The 16,779-nt window shown below is 46.8% G+C and overlaps 1 protein-coding gene across 1 annotated transcript in view; it reads left to right on the forward strand.

The window, feature by feature from the left end:
* Nucleotides 1–3,617: 3,617 nt before the first annotated feature.
* The window catches only part of EFCC1 (EF-hand and coiled-coil domain containing 1), a 249,513-nt gene continuing 236,351 nt past the window's right edge, over nucleotides 3,618–16,779 (forward strand). The window contains exon 1 of the mRNA XM_085624844.1: nucleotides 3,618–5,820. Coding sequence (XP_085480970.1) covers nucleotides 5,089–5,820 — 732 coding nt within the window. The 5' untranslated portion in view covers nucleotides 3,618–5,088. The remainder of the gene's footprint in view (nucleotides 5,821–16,779) is intronic.

Consider the following 16,779-nt stretch of genomic DNA (forward strand, 5'->3'; position numbering starts at 1 on the left):
CCACTTTCATCATTATCGTGCTTTGTAAGTACTGCTCTCTACATCTTCCTCATCCCAGAACTGCTCCTGAAACGGCGGTGCATCATGCCATTACTGCTTTCGCCTTCTTCATCAGCATCATTTCAGCACTGCTTTTGGCACACTATCCTTCATCACCATTCCTGTCCTGCTTTTGACACTACTGTTGCCACGCCAACACTGCTCTCATCATTTCAGCGCTACTTTTGACACACTATCCTTCATCACCATTCCTGTCCTGCTTTTGACACTATTGTGTGCTGCGCCAATACTGCTCTCATCATTTCAGCGCTACTTTTGATACACCATCGTGCCTTGCCAGCACACCTCTCCATCACCATTACTATCCTGCTTTTGACACTATTGTGTGCTGCGCCAATACTGCTCTCATCATTTCAGCCCTACTTTTGATACACTATCGTGCCTTGTCAGCACAACTCTCCTTCATCACCATTCCTGTCCTGCTTTTGACACTATTGTGTGCCGCGCTAATACTGCTCTCATCATTTCAGCGCTACTTTTGATACACTATCTTGCCTTGCCAGCACACCTCTCCTTCATCACCATTCCTGTCCCGCTTTTAATAATATTGTGTGCTGCGCCAATACTGCTCTCATCATTTCAGCGCTACTTTTGATACACCATCGTGCCTTGCCAGCACACCTCTCCATCACCATTACTATCCTGCTTTTGACACTATTGTGTGCTGCGCCAATACTGCTCTCATCATTTCAGCGCTACTTTTGACACACTATCGTGCCTTGTCAGCACAACTCTCCTTCATCACCATTCCTGTCCTGCTTTTGACACTATTGTGTGCCGCGTTAATACTGCTCTCATCATTTCAGCGCTACTTTTGATACACTATCGTGCCTTGCCAGCACACCTCTCCATCACCATTACTATCCTGCTTTTGACACTATTGTGTGCCGCACCAACACTGCTCTCATCATTTCAGCGCTACTTTTGATACACTATCTTGCCTTGCCAGCACACCTCTCCTTCATCACTATTCCTGTCCCGCTTTTAATAATATTGTGTGCCGCACCAATACTGCTCTCCTCATTTCAGTACTGCTTTTGATACACCATCGTGCCTTGCCAGCACACCTCTCCATCACCATTACTATCCTGCTTTTGACACTATTGTGTGCCGCACCAACACTGCTCTCATCATTTCAGCGCTACTTTTGATACACTATCTTGCCTTGCCAGCACACCTCTCCTTCATCACTATTCCTGTCCCGCTTTTAATAATATTGTGTGCCGCACCAATACTGCTCTCCTCATTTCAGTACTGCTTTTGATACACCATCGTGCCTTGCCAGCACACCTCTCCATCACCATTACTATCCTGCTTTTGACACTATTGTGTGCTGCGCCAATACTGCTCTCATCATTTCAGCCCTACTTTTGATACACTATCGTGCCTTGTCAGCACAACTCTCCTTCATCACCATTCCTGTCCTGCTTTTGACACTATTGTGTGCCGCGCTAATACTGCTCTCATCATTTCAGCGCTACTTTTGATACACTATCTTGCCTTGCCAGCACACCTCTCCTTCATCACTATTCCTGTCCCGCTTTTAATAATATTGTGTGCCGCACCAATACTGCTCTCCTCATTTCAGTACTGCTTTTGATACACCATCGTGCCTTGCCAGCACACCTCTCCATCACCATTACTATCCTGCTTTTGACACTATTGTGTGCCGCACCAACACTGCTCTCATCATTTCAGCGCTACTTTTGATACACTATCTTGCCTTGCCAGCACACCTCTCCTTCATCACTATTCCTGTCCCGCTTTTAATAATATTGTGTGCCGCACCAATACTGCTCTCCTCATTTCAGTACTGCTTTTGATACACCATCGTGCCTTGCCAGCACACCTCTCCATCACCATTACTATCCTGCTTTTGACACTATTGTGTGCCGCACCAACACTGCTCTCATCATTTCAGCACTGCTTTTGATACACTATCGTGCCTTGTCAGCACAACTCTCCTTCATCACCATTCCTGTCCTGCTTTTGCCACTATTGTGTGCCGCGTTAGCACTGCTCTCATCATTTCAGCGCTGCTTTTGACACGATTTTGTGCCCTGGCATCGCTGCCCTTATCATCATCGACCTAGCACTATCTTTTATACCATGGGGTGCTATGCCAGTACTTCTGCCACTAATCTTCATTAGCATAATTCTTGCTCTGCCTCTGACACCTTTGTGTGCCATGACAGCACTCCTTTCACCATCTTCTTCATCACCATTGTAGCAATGCTGTGGACACTATCCTCGTCATCCCAGCCGTGCTTCAGACAATATCCCGCAACATTCCAACGTTGATACATCTTCTTCATCATCATCCCAACACCATTGCCGTCCATGCCAATACTGCTCTTATGATCACCAGCGCCACCTCTGACACTTAGTGTACCATGCCAGCACTCCTTTCACCATCTTCTTCATCACCATTGTAGCAATGCTGTGGACACCATCCTCGTCATCCCAGCCGTGCTTCAGACAATATCCCGCAACATTCCACCGTTGATACATCTTCTTCATCATCATCCCAACACCATTGCCGTCCATGCCAATGCTGCTCTTATGATCACCAGCGCCACCTCTGACACTTAGAGTACCATGCCAGCACTTCTGACGTCATATTCGTCTTCATTCCAGCACAGCTTTTGACTTCTGTGTCGCTACATTTTTAAGCTGGACTTGGACTATACGTGCCAAGGAGAGGCGGCATTGTTAGGCCTTACTCGTGCATATCAATGGGGGCATATAACGAAATGGCTTATGTTTACCCAATAGTAGGGCATCCAACATGGGTGCATATTTATAGGAATATATGTCTGCTATGTTAATTTTGGTGGGAGTCGTTCCTACTTTTTAAGGTTTTTTTTTTTAGTGAATTCTACTATTTCTTAATTTTAAATTTGTTATCTGTGGACCGTGATTCCTTGTCCTTACCTCCTGTGTATATTTTTTGCTAAAACACCATTGATGATTTTTATAGTATCTGTAATAGTTATATTTGGTTGTATTATTGATGTCTAAATTTGGTTTTAAATGGCATTGTCTTTTATGAATGTTATTCGAAATAAAGACTTAATGATGATGATGATGACATCACACCAGCAGTTTTCTCAACATCCTTCTAGTCATTGACCCTAGGGTGTGCAGTACAAGCACAGCCCTCGACACCATCCCCCTCCCGGCCCTACGTTTGACACCATAGTGTACCATTTAACAGCACTGCCCTCGTCGTATCAAACATGCTCGGCTTTCAGCGCCATAATGTAGCACTTCAGCACTGTTATCGTCACCATTCTAGCTTCCGACACTATCGTGTGCCACGGCGGTACTCCTTTCATCACTCCAGCACTGCTCCCATCAGCAGCAGGCCCCATGCAGCGCTCATTCATTCATCCCTGAGCTCCAGCGCGCGCTCCTTGATTAGGACTGCCGCCTCTGATGGGGTTTGACGAGCCCGGCGGTCGGAGCTGCACATAAAGTTTTCCAGCTGTGGTCCCGAGCGCTTGAAGTAAAGCAGAAGGGCTCCGAGGCCCCGCCCCGTGACGTCAGCGCGAGGCAGCCCTCAGAGGATGGTCCTGCTTTGAGCAGACTTCAGCAGCGGGATCCGCGGACTGACCGGACTCTGCGAGCACCAACAGCCGAGTCCCGGGAAAGTTTCTATCCGGGATCCCTGGCTGCAGGAGGGGAGTGCGAAAACGGACTGGGACAGGAAGAGGCTTGGAATTACGGCTACCTGTGGACGAGGACACCCAGTGACCGCAGAGGGAGGGGCAGAGCATCCCGGGGACTGGAAGGACGCCTGCTCGAACCCTGAAATCCCCTCGCCCCCGAGAGGCGCCCCTGCGCCGCAGACCCTCCTGGCTGTGGGGCGTGTCAGTGATACTCCGGGATGCAGAGGAAAACCGGTCGGTGTGCTCACCTTCCCGCAGATACTTGATCCCACCAAACTGCCTGTCCCTAAACCCCTCTCTATTCAAGGTAGTCTGTCCCAGAGGTGAGGAGCCTGCCTGTTAGTTCAACCGCCTGCCCTCTGAGCTACCCTCACAGGGGTTCTAAGGGGCGCATGGACCACCCCCCTCGCCGACAGAAGCGTGGTGCTCTTACTCTTCAAAAAGTCTAAAGTTGTCAAAGAATAGAGAGGGGGTCTGTTCCGTCAGACACAAGCCTGGCTCCTGCAGTCACCACACTTCCGAGTGAAACCTCCACTCTAGAGCCACCCACCCAGACCCTCCAAGACCCGCATCCTGTAAAGAGACCCCAGAGATGCCATCAATGTCGGCGCGAGTGCGCCTCTCACTCTGCACAGCACACTTTGGCCCCAAAGAGATCCATGTGCTACAAAGAAGCGGACTTTTCATTTTAGCCACATTTGTCTTTCTTACACAAGTTTGACAGGGTCACGACCCGTTTCCTCTTTTTTTCAGCTCCCCTAAATCTGCGATGGCACCCTCCTGCCACCCAGGGTTCTGAAAAGCTGTGATTTAGAATAGCTCCTAAGATCGGCTTCATATATCGTGACCTGTGCTTGAAACGGGCACTCTAAAGTACTGAGTACCTGCACTTCTTTAACTTTAAAGGAAACATACAGCACCTCTTAGCAGGAGTGCAGTGTGCAATGGGAGAGTGCCAGCACTTCTCAGTAGCACACAGGAACTCTTGTATATACCTAACAACTTACACTTTTATATTTCCAATGTAAACACTTATTGTGACCTTGAAAATGTCAACTCTGATGGTGGAAGCTTGAGCCTTGTGATGCAGCTTGCTGACTTCTTCTAAAAAGAAACTTGACCCCCAGGTGTCACTTCAACTGCCCTCTTCTCTTTAACTGGAACACAAAGGTCCTTCACTGTCTGTTCGCTGTTGAAGGAAGCTTAGTTCTTGAGAGCCTCAGGTGCACCCTAGTTTGGTCACCGATAGCCAAAGAGTTGTTGTCCCTTGTAGAGTCAAGCTGGGATCTTAAGACCCTAAAGTTACCTCAACGCGGGAGAGAAAGCATGGTCATTGGGACCCCGAAGGGTGGCTGGAATGATGCAGCCCTCCTTGGAAGCGAGCAGCGTTGTGGACCCGTATAGTCCAAGCCGTCCTGCTCGGAGGACTCAGTGGCTGGTGAGTGCCTTGGCCTATCACTACGGGCTGGATCGCGGGGTGGAGAATGAAATCATTGTGCTGGCCACTGGGTTGGACCAGTACCTGCAGGAGATCTTCCATCACCTAGACTGGCAGGGAGAGGGCAGGATCCTGGGGGAAGAGTTCATGGTTCTGTGTGGGGTGCTGGGTCTTGGACAGGAGCAGATCCGCCAACGGCAGAAGGAGGGCGAGGAGCAGGACCTGGAGGAATGTGCCGGGTTGCTTGAGGACCTACCCCAGGAAATAACCTTTAGGCAGTTCCACGCTAGACTCTGTGGCTACTTCAGCACAAAGGCTGGGGTGATGCGACTTCCGGTGGGAAAGGAAAGTGAGCATATTGAAACTCAGATACGACTACGGAGCCCGCTGAGACGGCGAAAGAAAGGGCTGTCCTTTCCGGGGAAGGGCAGTGGGGGCAAGCGTGGAGCTGCTCCGGGCCACCATCATTCAGACTGTAGCCAAGGACAGACCTGTTCTTGCTCCCAGGAGTGCTACGAGGAAATAGTTGCTTTGGAGCAGGCCGAGGACAGAATTATAAAGCTGGAGGATGAGAACGCAAGCCTGAGAGAGCTGGTGGAAGACATGAGGGCAGCTCTACAAAGCAGTGATGCCAGGTCCCTGGCACTTCAGGTGAGTGGCACCAAAAGTCATCGGCAACTTCTTGTTCTTGATATGTGCACTGTATTACCCACACAAATATGTTCCAGGCCTGTTCAGTCAGTGGGGTATCTTTAGGTATTATGGCCCTTATACTGATGTCGGGTGGTCACACCGTTGGTCGCTATTGTGCCGGCCAGGAGACCGCCGACAAGCATGTGGGCGGTCCCACCGCTGTATTTCGATGCGACTGCCGGGTTGGCAGTCAGAAGTCGGTGGTACTATGGCGGGGGCATGCTGCGGCCATAGAAAAAGGCTGCAGGAGATGCCACTGTCGTGCAGTGCCTTGACCCGTCTGTGCACTGTGTGCCATGCACCATGTCATGCATGGCACACAGTGCACATACAAAAGTGACAGGAGTGGGTGGAACAACATGTGCCCCATACACATTTAACTCTGGGCTCTGTCAAAAAGGGGCCCTGTTTGGGGCCCACGACCCCTTTCTGAAAACCTTTTTATGGCGGGGATCCTTCCATGAAAAGGCTGTCAGAAAGGGATATGGGAATCCAGACGGTAATGCCTGCCTTTGCACCGCTGCCATTCTGGGACGCACCTCCAACCGCTGGGATCTATGATCCTAGCGGAGGCGGTGGTGGCAGAGGTGGCGGTCTTGTGTCTAACAGCTGTGGGTTTTACTGGCAGTATCAAAATACGGCGGTTAGACCACCACTGATGGCCTATCGGCAGTCCCACCGCCACTATCAGAATCAGGCTCTTTGTCTTCAGTCATGGTCCAACTGGGTCCAATTCCTCTACGTAATACTTTCAGGGATGGTCTCGATAGAAATAGGAGGGTAATTAGACATCACCCTAGTGCGGGACCATGATGAGCCCTGTAGTAAGAGTAATGAATGTTTGTTGGAAAAAAAAAACATGTTTGCTGGAAGTACTGTATGCTTTGATTTCATATAAAATGAGAGCATGCAATTCATTTATTTGATAAGTCGGCGGCAGCAGAAGCAGGCACTAATTAATATGTAGATGAGGGAGAGGGTGCTGTGAAGCGACTTACTCTTGATTGGGTAGCTGGTGAGTCCTTTGGAAGTTTGAGCCTAGAAATTCCTTGATTTATGGGCAGACACCTGAGGGGTACACAAGAAAAATATGGCATCTTCATGAAAGTGTTGTGGAACCTACGCAGAGTAGAAACAGGGCCGGACTGGGAACCAAAACCGGCCCTGGCAAAGTGCTCGCTATGCTGCAAAAACGGCCCTGTAACAAAAACGGCCCCCACCCGTGCGGTGCACTGGGGCATTGCCCGGTGCCCGCTATGGCCAGTCCGGCCCTGAGTAGAAATAGCGTCTCTAGGCTCTATCAACAACCCACTGTCAGAATATGGAAAGCCTTGGGATTGTTTGGTAGGTGCTGGCCATTCAGGAACAGCCTATGTCTCCCTCTAAGATGATCAGCCAGGTTTATGTGTGCTGCTGGTGAAGAGACTGAGTGCATTGCTAGTAGATGCCGTGCCTCATCCTAACGCAGCATTGGAACTGCAGCCCGCTATAACTTGGTAGCATCCTACATGAAAAATAGTTCCCCACTCACGGACCCAAAACACCAAATGGACCAACATCTCGCCCTAGAAAACAGAAGGTCAAATGCAACTTGGAAAGATGCACATTAGTTGTAAAGTGTGTTACTTATTTTTCTTATACTAAAAGTATTTACCAAGTGAAACAAGTCAAGATAATTCCTCACATTGCCATATGAAAATCAAGCGAATCACAATACAAATTTCATAAACCATTGAACAAAAGTATACTTAAAAACATCCAACTTCCTCTGTTGACAGCTGTACTCCAATGAGAAATTTTCTTTGTATTTCTTGAAACTTAAAATAAGCTATAGGGGCTTTGAGAATGGTTGGTATACCCCTTGTATTCTCGAAAACCCACTCCTGAATATGTTTCCTTTTTCATCCTATTAATTATTTTTTAATCTGAAGAAGATTTTATGTTGCTGCAACGGATTTGCCCTATTTTCCCTTAAAACATCATTTAAAATGGATCATTGTTCAACTTGTCGACATTGCCACAATAGTCGGGATCAGAATAGTGATATGGAATGATGCAGCACTCCTCTGAAATGGAAATGGATATGCTGTAGGCCAGGGTCCAAAGTTGGACCATCAAATGGTTAAGGCCATCTAACCTGGTCTCCAAGGGCACAGTACATTGTTCGCCAAGTGCAGCAAAGATTCCTGCTGTGGGACTCCTGCTGCAGAATGGTTCAAGTTTGCGGTCCTAACAAACAGGTCAGCGTGAATCATGGCTTTTTACGCGGTGATTTTGCCAGAAGCTCATCTCATGGTACTGGTTTATGTTCAGCGATCGATGAAATATGCTTGGATTCAAAGTGAACTCATATGCATTGGGAAGGATTTGGGATTTCAATAACCTGCGCCAGTTTTCCAAAATCTAAGGAGTCGCTAGAGTGACATCAAACGCCCTTTGGCCATTGATGCCATCAGAGATGAGTACATGTTCTGTCCTTGGCATCTCCTTAGCTTCCTATTTGCTGTAGAGACACTAGGGAACCAGCAAAAGGTGCAAACTACATAAAGTAAAGAGGAAAATAACTCTAGCTGCCAGTGGAATAGTTGAGTTGTTTAAGTTTCTGCTGAAGAGATGGGTGTGTGTAACATGCTGATATCTATTAAATAAGAACTATTGAGGATGGGATTGAAAACACCAACATTTAAGTCCTAAGAGACCATTTAGTTTTCTGATGCACTATTAAATGGATGTTTTTTTCTCTCTGGGGCATTTAACTCTACAGCCTTAGAATTAACAGCAAACATCTTATTTTTCTCCCATCCACGCCCCTGAAACTGCAAGAATGGATCTTTAAAAACACGATTTGCATTAAATTAGGAGATGCTTGGAACATCTCGTAGTCACACGGTTTTGCTGTGTGGCAAGTTTGGAGATACCTGGATTATCCTAGAGATCTTACGTGAGAAGGGAATTCACTAAATGCACTAAGTGGGATCTCGAAGATACCCAGATATCCGCAGATTTGGTCCAGGAAAGGTCTTTGTGAATATGGTGTGAGAGGGATGTTCTAAGTCTGAAATGCTCTGGGCAAATCTTAACGTATTACTCTAGGGTACATCTTAGTGAATCGAGCTTCTGGTTTTAGTTTTGTTCCTCACAGCAAAGCTAGTCCGTGTCGCAAAACCAACGACCACGAACTCAGTACAAACATTAATGACTGTGAGCAACACTTTTTTCAGGGTCAAGCTCTTTTAAAAGAAGCTGATGGCGGCAGAATACATTTGTAATTTTTTTTAAAAAAACCTGTTATTTCAGTTTAAGAACAAAAGTCATGATATATCAACACAGTGGATAATGTATCTCTCGATCATTTCTAGCAAATTGCAAGATCACTGGTGCATTGATTCTTGTTGTAACCAAGTAGCGCCCTAACAGGAAACTCTGACAGATCTGGGTCATATTCTTCATTAGTGAATTACTCACAAAAATATTATCCATACTTACAACGAAACTGAAACACCAAATAGGTTAGACTGCCCCCCCCTGTACCCCCCCCCCCGTTCTTTAGGTTTCACGAGGTGCCTAGTGCAGGTATGTTTCAAGCAGGATGCCAAGGGACTTTGTGGTAACCTTCACAGTGGTCTTCCCTGGCAGTGATGAGAACAAGCAGTTCAAGCCCACTACCGAGGAGGTGCGCTACTCAGTGATGCCTCGTCCTCTCCTCACCTCGCTTCTAGCACCTCTCCCAAGCCCTGTGAAGTCCAGGCACCCTCTGCACTTTATAGCAACCTCTCCCAAGTCCCCGCGTAGTCCAGGGACCCTCTGCACTTTATAGCAACCTCTCCCAAGCCCTGTGAAGTCCAGGGACCCTCTGCACGTTATAGCAACCTCTCCCAAATCCCTGCGAAGTCCATGGACCCTCCGCACTTTATAGCAACCTCTCCCAAGTCCCCGTGAAGTCCAGGGACCCTCTGCACGTTATAGCAACCTCTCCCAAGTCCTGTGAAGTCCAGTGATCCTCTGCACTTTATAGCAACCTCTCCCAAGTCCCCGTGAAGTCCAGGGACCCTCTGCACGTTATAGCATCCTCTCCCAAGTCCTGTGAAGTCCAGGGACCCTCTGCACTTTATAGCAACCTCTCCCAAGCCCTGTGAAGTCCAGTGATCCTCTGCACTTTCTACCACCTCTCCCGAGTCTCCGCGAAGTCCAGGGACCCTCTGTACTTTCTAGAGACCTCTCCCAAGTCCCCGCGAAGTCCAGGGACCCTCTGCACTTTCTAGCAACCTCTCCCAAGCCCTGTGAAGTCCAGGGACCCTCTGCACTTTCTAGCAACCTCTCCCAAGCCCTGTGAAGTCCAGTGATCCTCTGCACTTTATAGCAACCTCTCCCAAGTCCCCGCGAAGTTCAGGGACCCTCTGCACTTTATAGCAAGCTCTCCCAAGTCCCCGCGAAGTCCAGGGACCCTTTGCACTTTTTGGTGTCTCTGAAGAGAATGACACTTTCGAACTCTGCCCACCTGATATATTTCCTTTTCCTGTCTCTCCACCCCTGTGGCCCACCTCTGATTTCCATTTCAGTGTTATTTGTCGTCAATCAGAATCTGAGCCAGGTGTATGAACCTAGGAGTGAGTTTCTTCTTACCTGGGCGTGGGTAAAGACCCAACAGAGGGATAGCACTGCATTTCGATTCGTGGTGTCACTAGCGGCAGGCACAACATAAGAGGCCCCTTTTATAGACATGGACTGTAACCTGGTACCCAGAGCTCAGGAACCGCCAGTGATGCACCTCTAGCTTCAGTCTGACTCTGTCTGGGCCAAACTGAAACATTGTGGCCCTCGCGCCTCGACGTTATTGATTGACAGCTTTAATATTTCATTAACGCTGACTAGATCTCACCTGACCTTTGACAGGGCATTGAGATGTCAAGAGCTAAATACTACTGCTCCTGCGCAGTCGTTTTTGTGCCCCAGTTTGTTTTTGCGGCATGCATGGTCAGTTTTCGACTGATGTTTTATGTGAGGAAAAACGATGCTGGTGAGTTTTGTTTCCGGATTAAAATGAGCCTTAACATGCAGACCACCACCACTGGCTCAGAGAGGTATGCATGAGAACTCCCATCGCAAACACCCAGAGAAGCACGCACAGGCATCGAGGTGAGTTCACATAAAGATAGTATAAATCACTGAGGAAGGAAGATACACTGAGGCACAGATTGGTACCCCGACACTCAGGCGCACACACGCACAGTTTCACACAAACACACACTTTTTGATTCTCCCAATCTGTCTTCACCACATAATTGCTGTCCTGGGATGGCCTGGAATCCTCTTCAAAGCCAGGCTTGATTTCAGCCCCCCATATCACAACACATGCTTCCATTAAAGTAAGTGTAGTTTATGGGAGCTCGTGCCGCATGGCATCTCATTAAGTCTCGCTTCAAAGTTCAAAGCCCCCAGCTTGAGAATAGCTTTGCTCTGTGGCCCCTCCCACCGCACCGGTCACATCTGTGTTTTAAAGAGCTGAAACGCTAAACCGAGAGTGGTGTCCTGGGGGGAGACCCCTGCCCTGTAGTCAAGCAAAGGTGGGTGTCCTGAGAAAAATGGTTTCCGACTGGCTTTATTTGTTCACTTTCAAACATAAGACACGAACGGTAAATGTATTGCTAAGAATAAAGGGTCTTTACTTCTGTTGCACGAGCTGTAATGCAGACTTCCTTATTGACTGCACACGGTGACGCACTAATCTTTATGCAAATGATTTAGACAACATATTATGTATCAGCAAATGCTTCCTATTATCCAGACAGTGGCATGGTTTCAAATAAGAGGGCCGCCTATAAAATGTGTGGGATGACCCTGTGATTCACGTGCCTCCCGGAAATACCACGTGCCTCCCGGAAGTACGACGGTCTGGAGCTGAGGAATGGGGTCCCCTGAATGGTGCATCTCGTGCACCCCATCAAGTGCTGTGGTGGATGTTAAATGTTTCTACCCAGTGAAATTGGCCCACATTTTTGGAAATTGAAAGGCTGAAAAGGGGACAGCCAAGAAATCTACCACTCGCAGGCCCCAAAGGTGTTACCAGGCCGGTCGCCTACAAACCATACATGATTAAATCAACACCAGCTGCACAGAGGCATGGAAGGCCTCAGCAAGGTCACCGCAGACAGATCCACCTCTCTTCTGAGTCATTGTGCTTCACAATTGTACCAGGGAACTTGACCTTCATGGGCCATCAAGTCATTTGTGGTGCACCACAAGGGTTGGTGCTTTCCCACAACATCAGTGTCAGGATAAAAGCCCAGCCTGGCCTATGAGTAAAAGAAGCCATGGATATTACACTTACTCTGAAGACAGGCATCTGTTCTTCAAGGTCATCTATCATCCTTCGGTTTAAACAACCCCCTACCATAGTTCAAATATTTATTGGCAAGGTCAATAGGGCTGGGTTTGGGAAACATGCTGTTTTTTTTAGGCATTCCTTTTATTTATTTTTTGCAAGTATATGCAATAGGCATTACAAGTAAAAACTATTTTTAAATTAAATTAATAAGCATTAAAAAATTAAAAATGTTTAAAGTGACATGCATGGATTTGCAAAAAAAAGTAAGTAAAAATGAGCTATCACAAAAATGGACTACTTTCTAGGAGGATGTACACAGGTGCAATATCGAAATGCCTTCACTCTAAGTGAACTGAGCAAGTGACTGAAGAGGACTGACCATTGCTCCAAGCTGTAAGCTGCGGCGGGAGGGAATAAAATGTGAATGGCCCTTGCACAGACCAATGAGTGAAGAGGGCTAAGCGAAAGTCCCTCTGTCTATTTATGCTGGTACTTATTTTTTGGAAAACATGAACCTCACGAAACAGGTAAAGCTAGCTCTAGGCCACGCCTAAAATAAATGGAGAACAGTGCATTTGTAATGCAGGTAATGCAGTAAGAACATCATGAAGCGATTATAGAATGAAAGAAGACCCAGTCACCACTGATTAAGAAAGGTAAATACGTCCACAGCTGTAGAGCGACAGTAGATAAAGTGCAATGAGAGTACATGGCAGGACCAGTTCTGCAAATTTGTATCTGAAGCAGACTTGCTGGGAGCCAATCATATGCCGCCAGCCAACCAAAGTGTGTGGCTGGAAAGACATGTTGCCCAAGTTAAGCACCTTGAATGTAATACAAGCTAGCAACCTTAACAAGAAAGTTTAAATAGCTGCAGTGAAATAAATCAAAAAGAGCCCACCATCAACCGTGTAGTCAAACTGAAACCAGATATGAGAGGGGTAGGACTCGTTGTGGAAGGCCCGATGAAAGAGAATTTCCTTTGTCCAGCCTAGAAATACTTAGAGCCTGGGCAATAGAACGTGAATCAGTTTAGGACATGAAAGTCTTTTTCTTCAGAAGCTGGGCCATTTAAAAATGGCAAGTATGAGTACATCTTCCAATATAAGTTTTTATATTGAGGGCTGAATCTAAAGTAAAATCAGAGCCTCCATGTGCTCATATGCTCTTTGTCCGAGCTAGGGCATAGAATACTGAGAATGAGTTATGTAATAGAATGTGGTTGTGTGTGTGTGTGTGTGAGGAGTAGAAGCTAGATGAGGAGAAAGAGTTGGAAGGAGTAATTTAAATGCAACTGTCTGCAACATTTCTGTAGACAGTCGCCACACTGATTTTAATCAGGGTGGGAGGCAGGAGCATTAAAATTAGTCTCCCTGATCCTCCCATTTCCCTGTATTAATCCACATGGTCTACTAGTAACCACACCACTGCACTTCTACACTATTAGGGCCCCTTACACACACTGCACCAAACGGCAAGGAATAAAAGATCCCGCCAAAGAGCCCCTACTTAGAGTGCCCGTCGGGTACAGCGAGAGCCGACCCGACGAGGAGCATGCCCGATGATGAAGCATGACACCCAGCGGGCTGGGCGTGTGAGGGCACTTATTCCGCAAGGAAGGATTCTCCATCCTCCCTCTCGTTAGCCACCATTGGATCTCGCCCATTTTATTCACCTTCAGTCCTCTGCTGATTCTCAAGGGCATATTATCAAGCCCATTATCGCCGCTTTAGCGGCAGTTTTTTGCCGCTAAGCCGGCGATAATTTTTAACGCCGTCCTTGATAATATGCCCCTACGTATTCCTTTCTACAGAGCTGCCAGGCATGACTTGCTCCTAAGACATGGGTTCTTACTTGCTGATGAGTCGAGAGCTCATGCTTCAGATTAGTACTCAGGTAATCCTCAAGAGATGCATTTATAAACAGTGGATCTCGATAAGGAGCGGAGAGTCATTCGCATGCATGAGTTATATGAATTCAATACTTTATGCATTCGGCCAAGGACAAATATTACAAAATGATATGAACAACATCACTTATTGGGCCATCAAACACAATACGTCGCCACTTTTGAGGACTTCATTCAGCAGCCACATTCAGTTGTTCAAAATTGTGTACGAGATGACAATAGAAACATGCCTATTTTTCATATTTTAAAATTAAACGAATAGCTTGTAAATCATCATGCACTGTGGGTCCTGTGCTCAATTGTGCTATCAAATATAACTGATCTCAACCAATGATAGGAGAGTTGCTGGTGAGTGAAATATCATTGGAATATTATTGTTATTTCTCTTCATTTATTCCATTCTTTAAATGACATTGAAAGTAACCTAGAAACCCTGCTCGTCTCCAGATAAAAGGAGTAATATCTCATTACTGAGAATAGCTTTGACCTATTAATTTGCAGTTCTTTGATTCCATGATCTTGATTTCATATGTTTCTAAGTAAGTCAGGTTTACATATTAACCACAGTTAATAGATAGGCCTTCTCAGTCAGTGCTGCCAGAAGATGACCTCGAAGCAGGATATGGCAGTATGACACGGCATTCTCGAGGAAAAACTTAAGACAAGCTTCTTCAGGGAGACTTTCGTATCCCTTTTGACACCACAAAGGTTATCCTTTGCTCTCTGAAAGTTAGTGCCGATTGACATTAACAGAGGCTTGGAGGTGAGCAAGCATCATAAGACCCCCAAAATTGCTATCCTTGAAAACATTTTCACAACGTAAGCAAGGCAGGGAGGAGGCGTGTCCTTTGGGCGCCGGTTCCGAGTGATAGGTCAGAGCTTTGAGCATGTCACTGTGTGAGCAGCCACTGTGCTTCAGGGCAGAATGGTGAAGGGGCCAGGCTTTAAGTCAAGCACTGCTTGAGGGGCACTCCTACCCTCCCGCCACCCAAAACAAAGGTTTTTGATGCTGCCTCCCATGTGCTAGTGAGGTTGTAAAGTCTTTAGTGGCCTATAGGTGTACAGAGCCTCTACACCCAATTTCGTACCCTACTGTTTACGTAGGGTTTTCCAACTTACTTTGTGTTGACTGTGTGATGAGTGCCAATATCGTATGACGCACGCTGGCATAGTGTGAGTTGGACAGACTGGATCCCAGAATTACTGCACACACCATCGCCAAGGGAAGGGTTTACCTATCTCAAGAATTGCCTCACGGGAGGCATCAGACTACAAAGGGGCTATCTGTCAGAAGCCAGCGCTTTATAAGATGAGCAAATAAATTAAGATTCAGGAGCTTAGAAATCTGGACCAGTGTGGGAGCATTCCAGCTCCCACAGAGGTGGTATTGCTGGTAGAAATCGAACGCGCAGTGGCGGTAAAAAGATTGGGTAAAGAGTGGACTAGAAAAGCTAGGCGGCATCAGCCTTCGTGTGCCCAGTTCTTCAGTTTCTGCTGGTTCATTCTGGTGGAAATGGAGGGGCTCGTTACGCCCCGAGTTCAAGGAGAAGCCCAAAAAAGGGGACTTGTTGATGACAAGGGTGTGTGTATCTGCTCTACTGCAATTCCGAGTTGATTGGTCTTTGACTCTTTATTTTATATTATGTTGATAAAACAAATAAATAATGTTGTGTGTGTCCTTCGTCTCACTAGTGGCTGGAAAGGTACTGTCCAGTGAAGTTAGCTTTATTTAATGTCCCACCTCTAGCTTCATTTAATGTCCCCCCTCTAGCGTCATTTGTCTCCCCTCTAGCATCATTTAATGTCCCCCCTCTAGCTTAATTTAATGTCTCCACTCTAGCTTCATTTAATGTCCCCCTCTAGCGTCATTTGTCTCCCGTCTAGCATCATTTAATGTCCCCCCTCTAGCTTCATTTAATGCCCCCCCTATCATTTAATGTCCCCCTCTAGCTTCATTTAATGTCTCCACTCTAGCTTCATTTAATGTCCCCCTCTAGCTTCATTTAATGTCTCCCCTCTAGCATCATTTAATGTCCCCCCCTAGCTTCATTTAATGTCTCCACTCTAGCTTCATTTAATGTCTCCCCTCTAGCATCATTTAATGTCCCCCCAGCTTCATTTAATGTCCCCCGTCTAGCTTCACTTAATGTCTCCCCTCTAGCATCATTTAATGTCCCCCTCCCCCCAGCTTCATTTAATGTCCCCCCTCTAGCTTCATTTAATGTTCCCCCTCTAGCTTCATTTAATGCCCCCTCTCCTGCTTCATGTAATGCCCCCCCTCTAGGTTCATTTAATGTCCCCTCTCTAGCTTCATTTAATGTCCCCCCAGCTTCATTTAATGTCCCCCCTCTAGCTTCATCTAATGTGCCCCCTCTTTCGCTTGTCAGACCTCTTGCCCATATACTGCACCGTAACACAGAGGCGTCTGTCAGGGGTACTTTATTGCCTCTTGTGTTTCAAAGTCCAGCTATTGAGGCCCATCAGCCAACAATAAACCGATTTTAACCCTGTGAGGGGGTTAACCGTTTTCTCTCTTTGAAATGGAAATGTTTGCTAAGGTGAAAGGACAAACATAGGCAAAGTTCTATCAATCTCTTTTACGACACTTGAGATGCTACTCTCTGTCAAGAAGCCAATCGAGTTTGTTGTGTTTTGAAAACTCCTTCGAATGTCTTAAGGGGTG

The sequence above is a fragment of the Triturus cristatus genome, chromosome 9 (genome assembly GCF_964204655.1).
Source record: "Triturus cristatus chromosome 9, aTriCri1.1, whole genome shotgun sequence".
In the NCBI taxonomy this organism is placed as follows: Eukaryota; Metazoa; Chordata; class Amphibia; order Caudata; family Salamandridae; genus Triturus; species Triturus cristatus.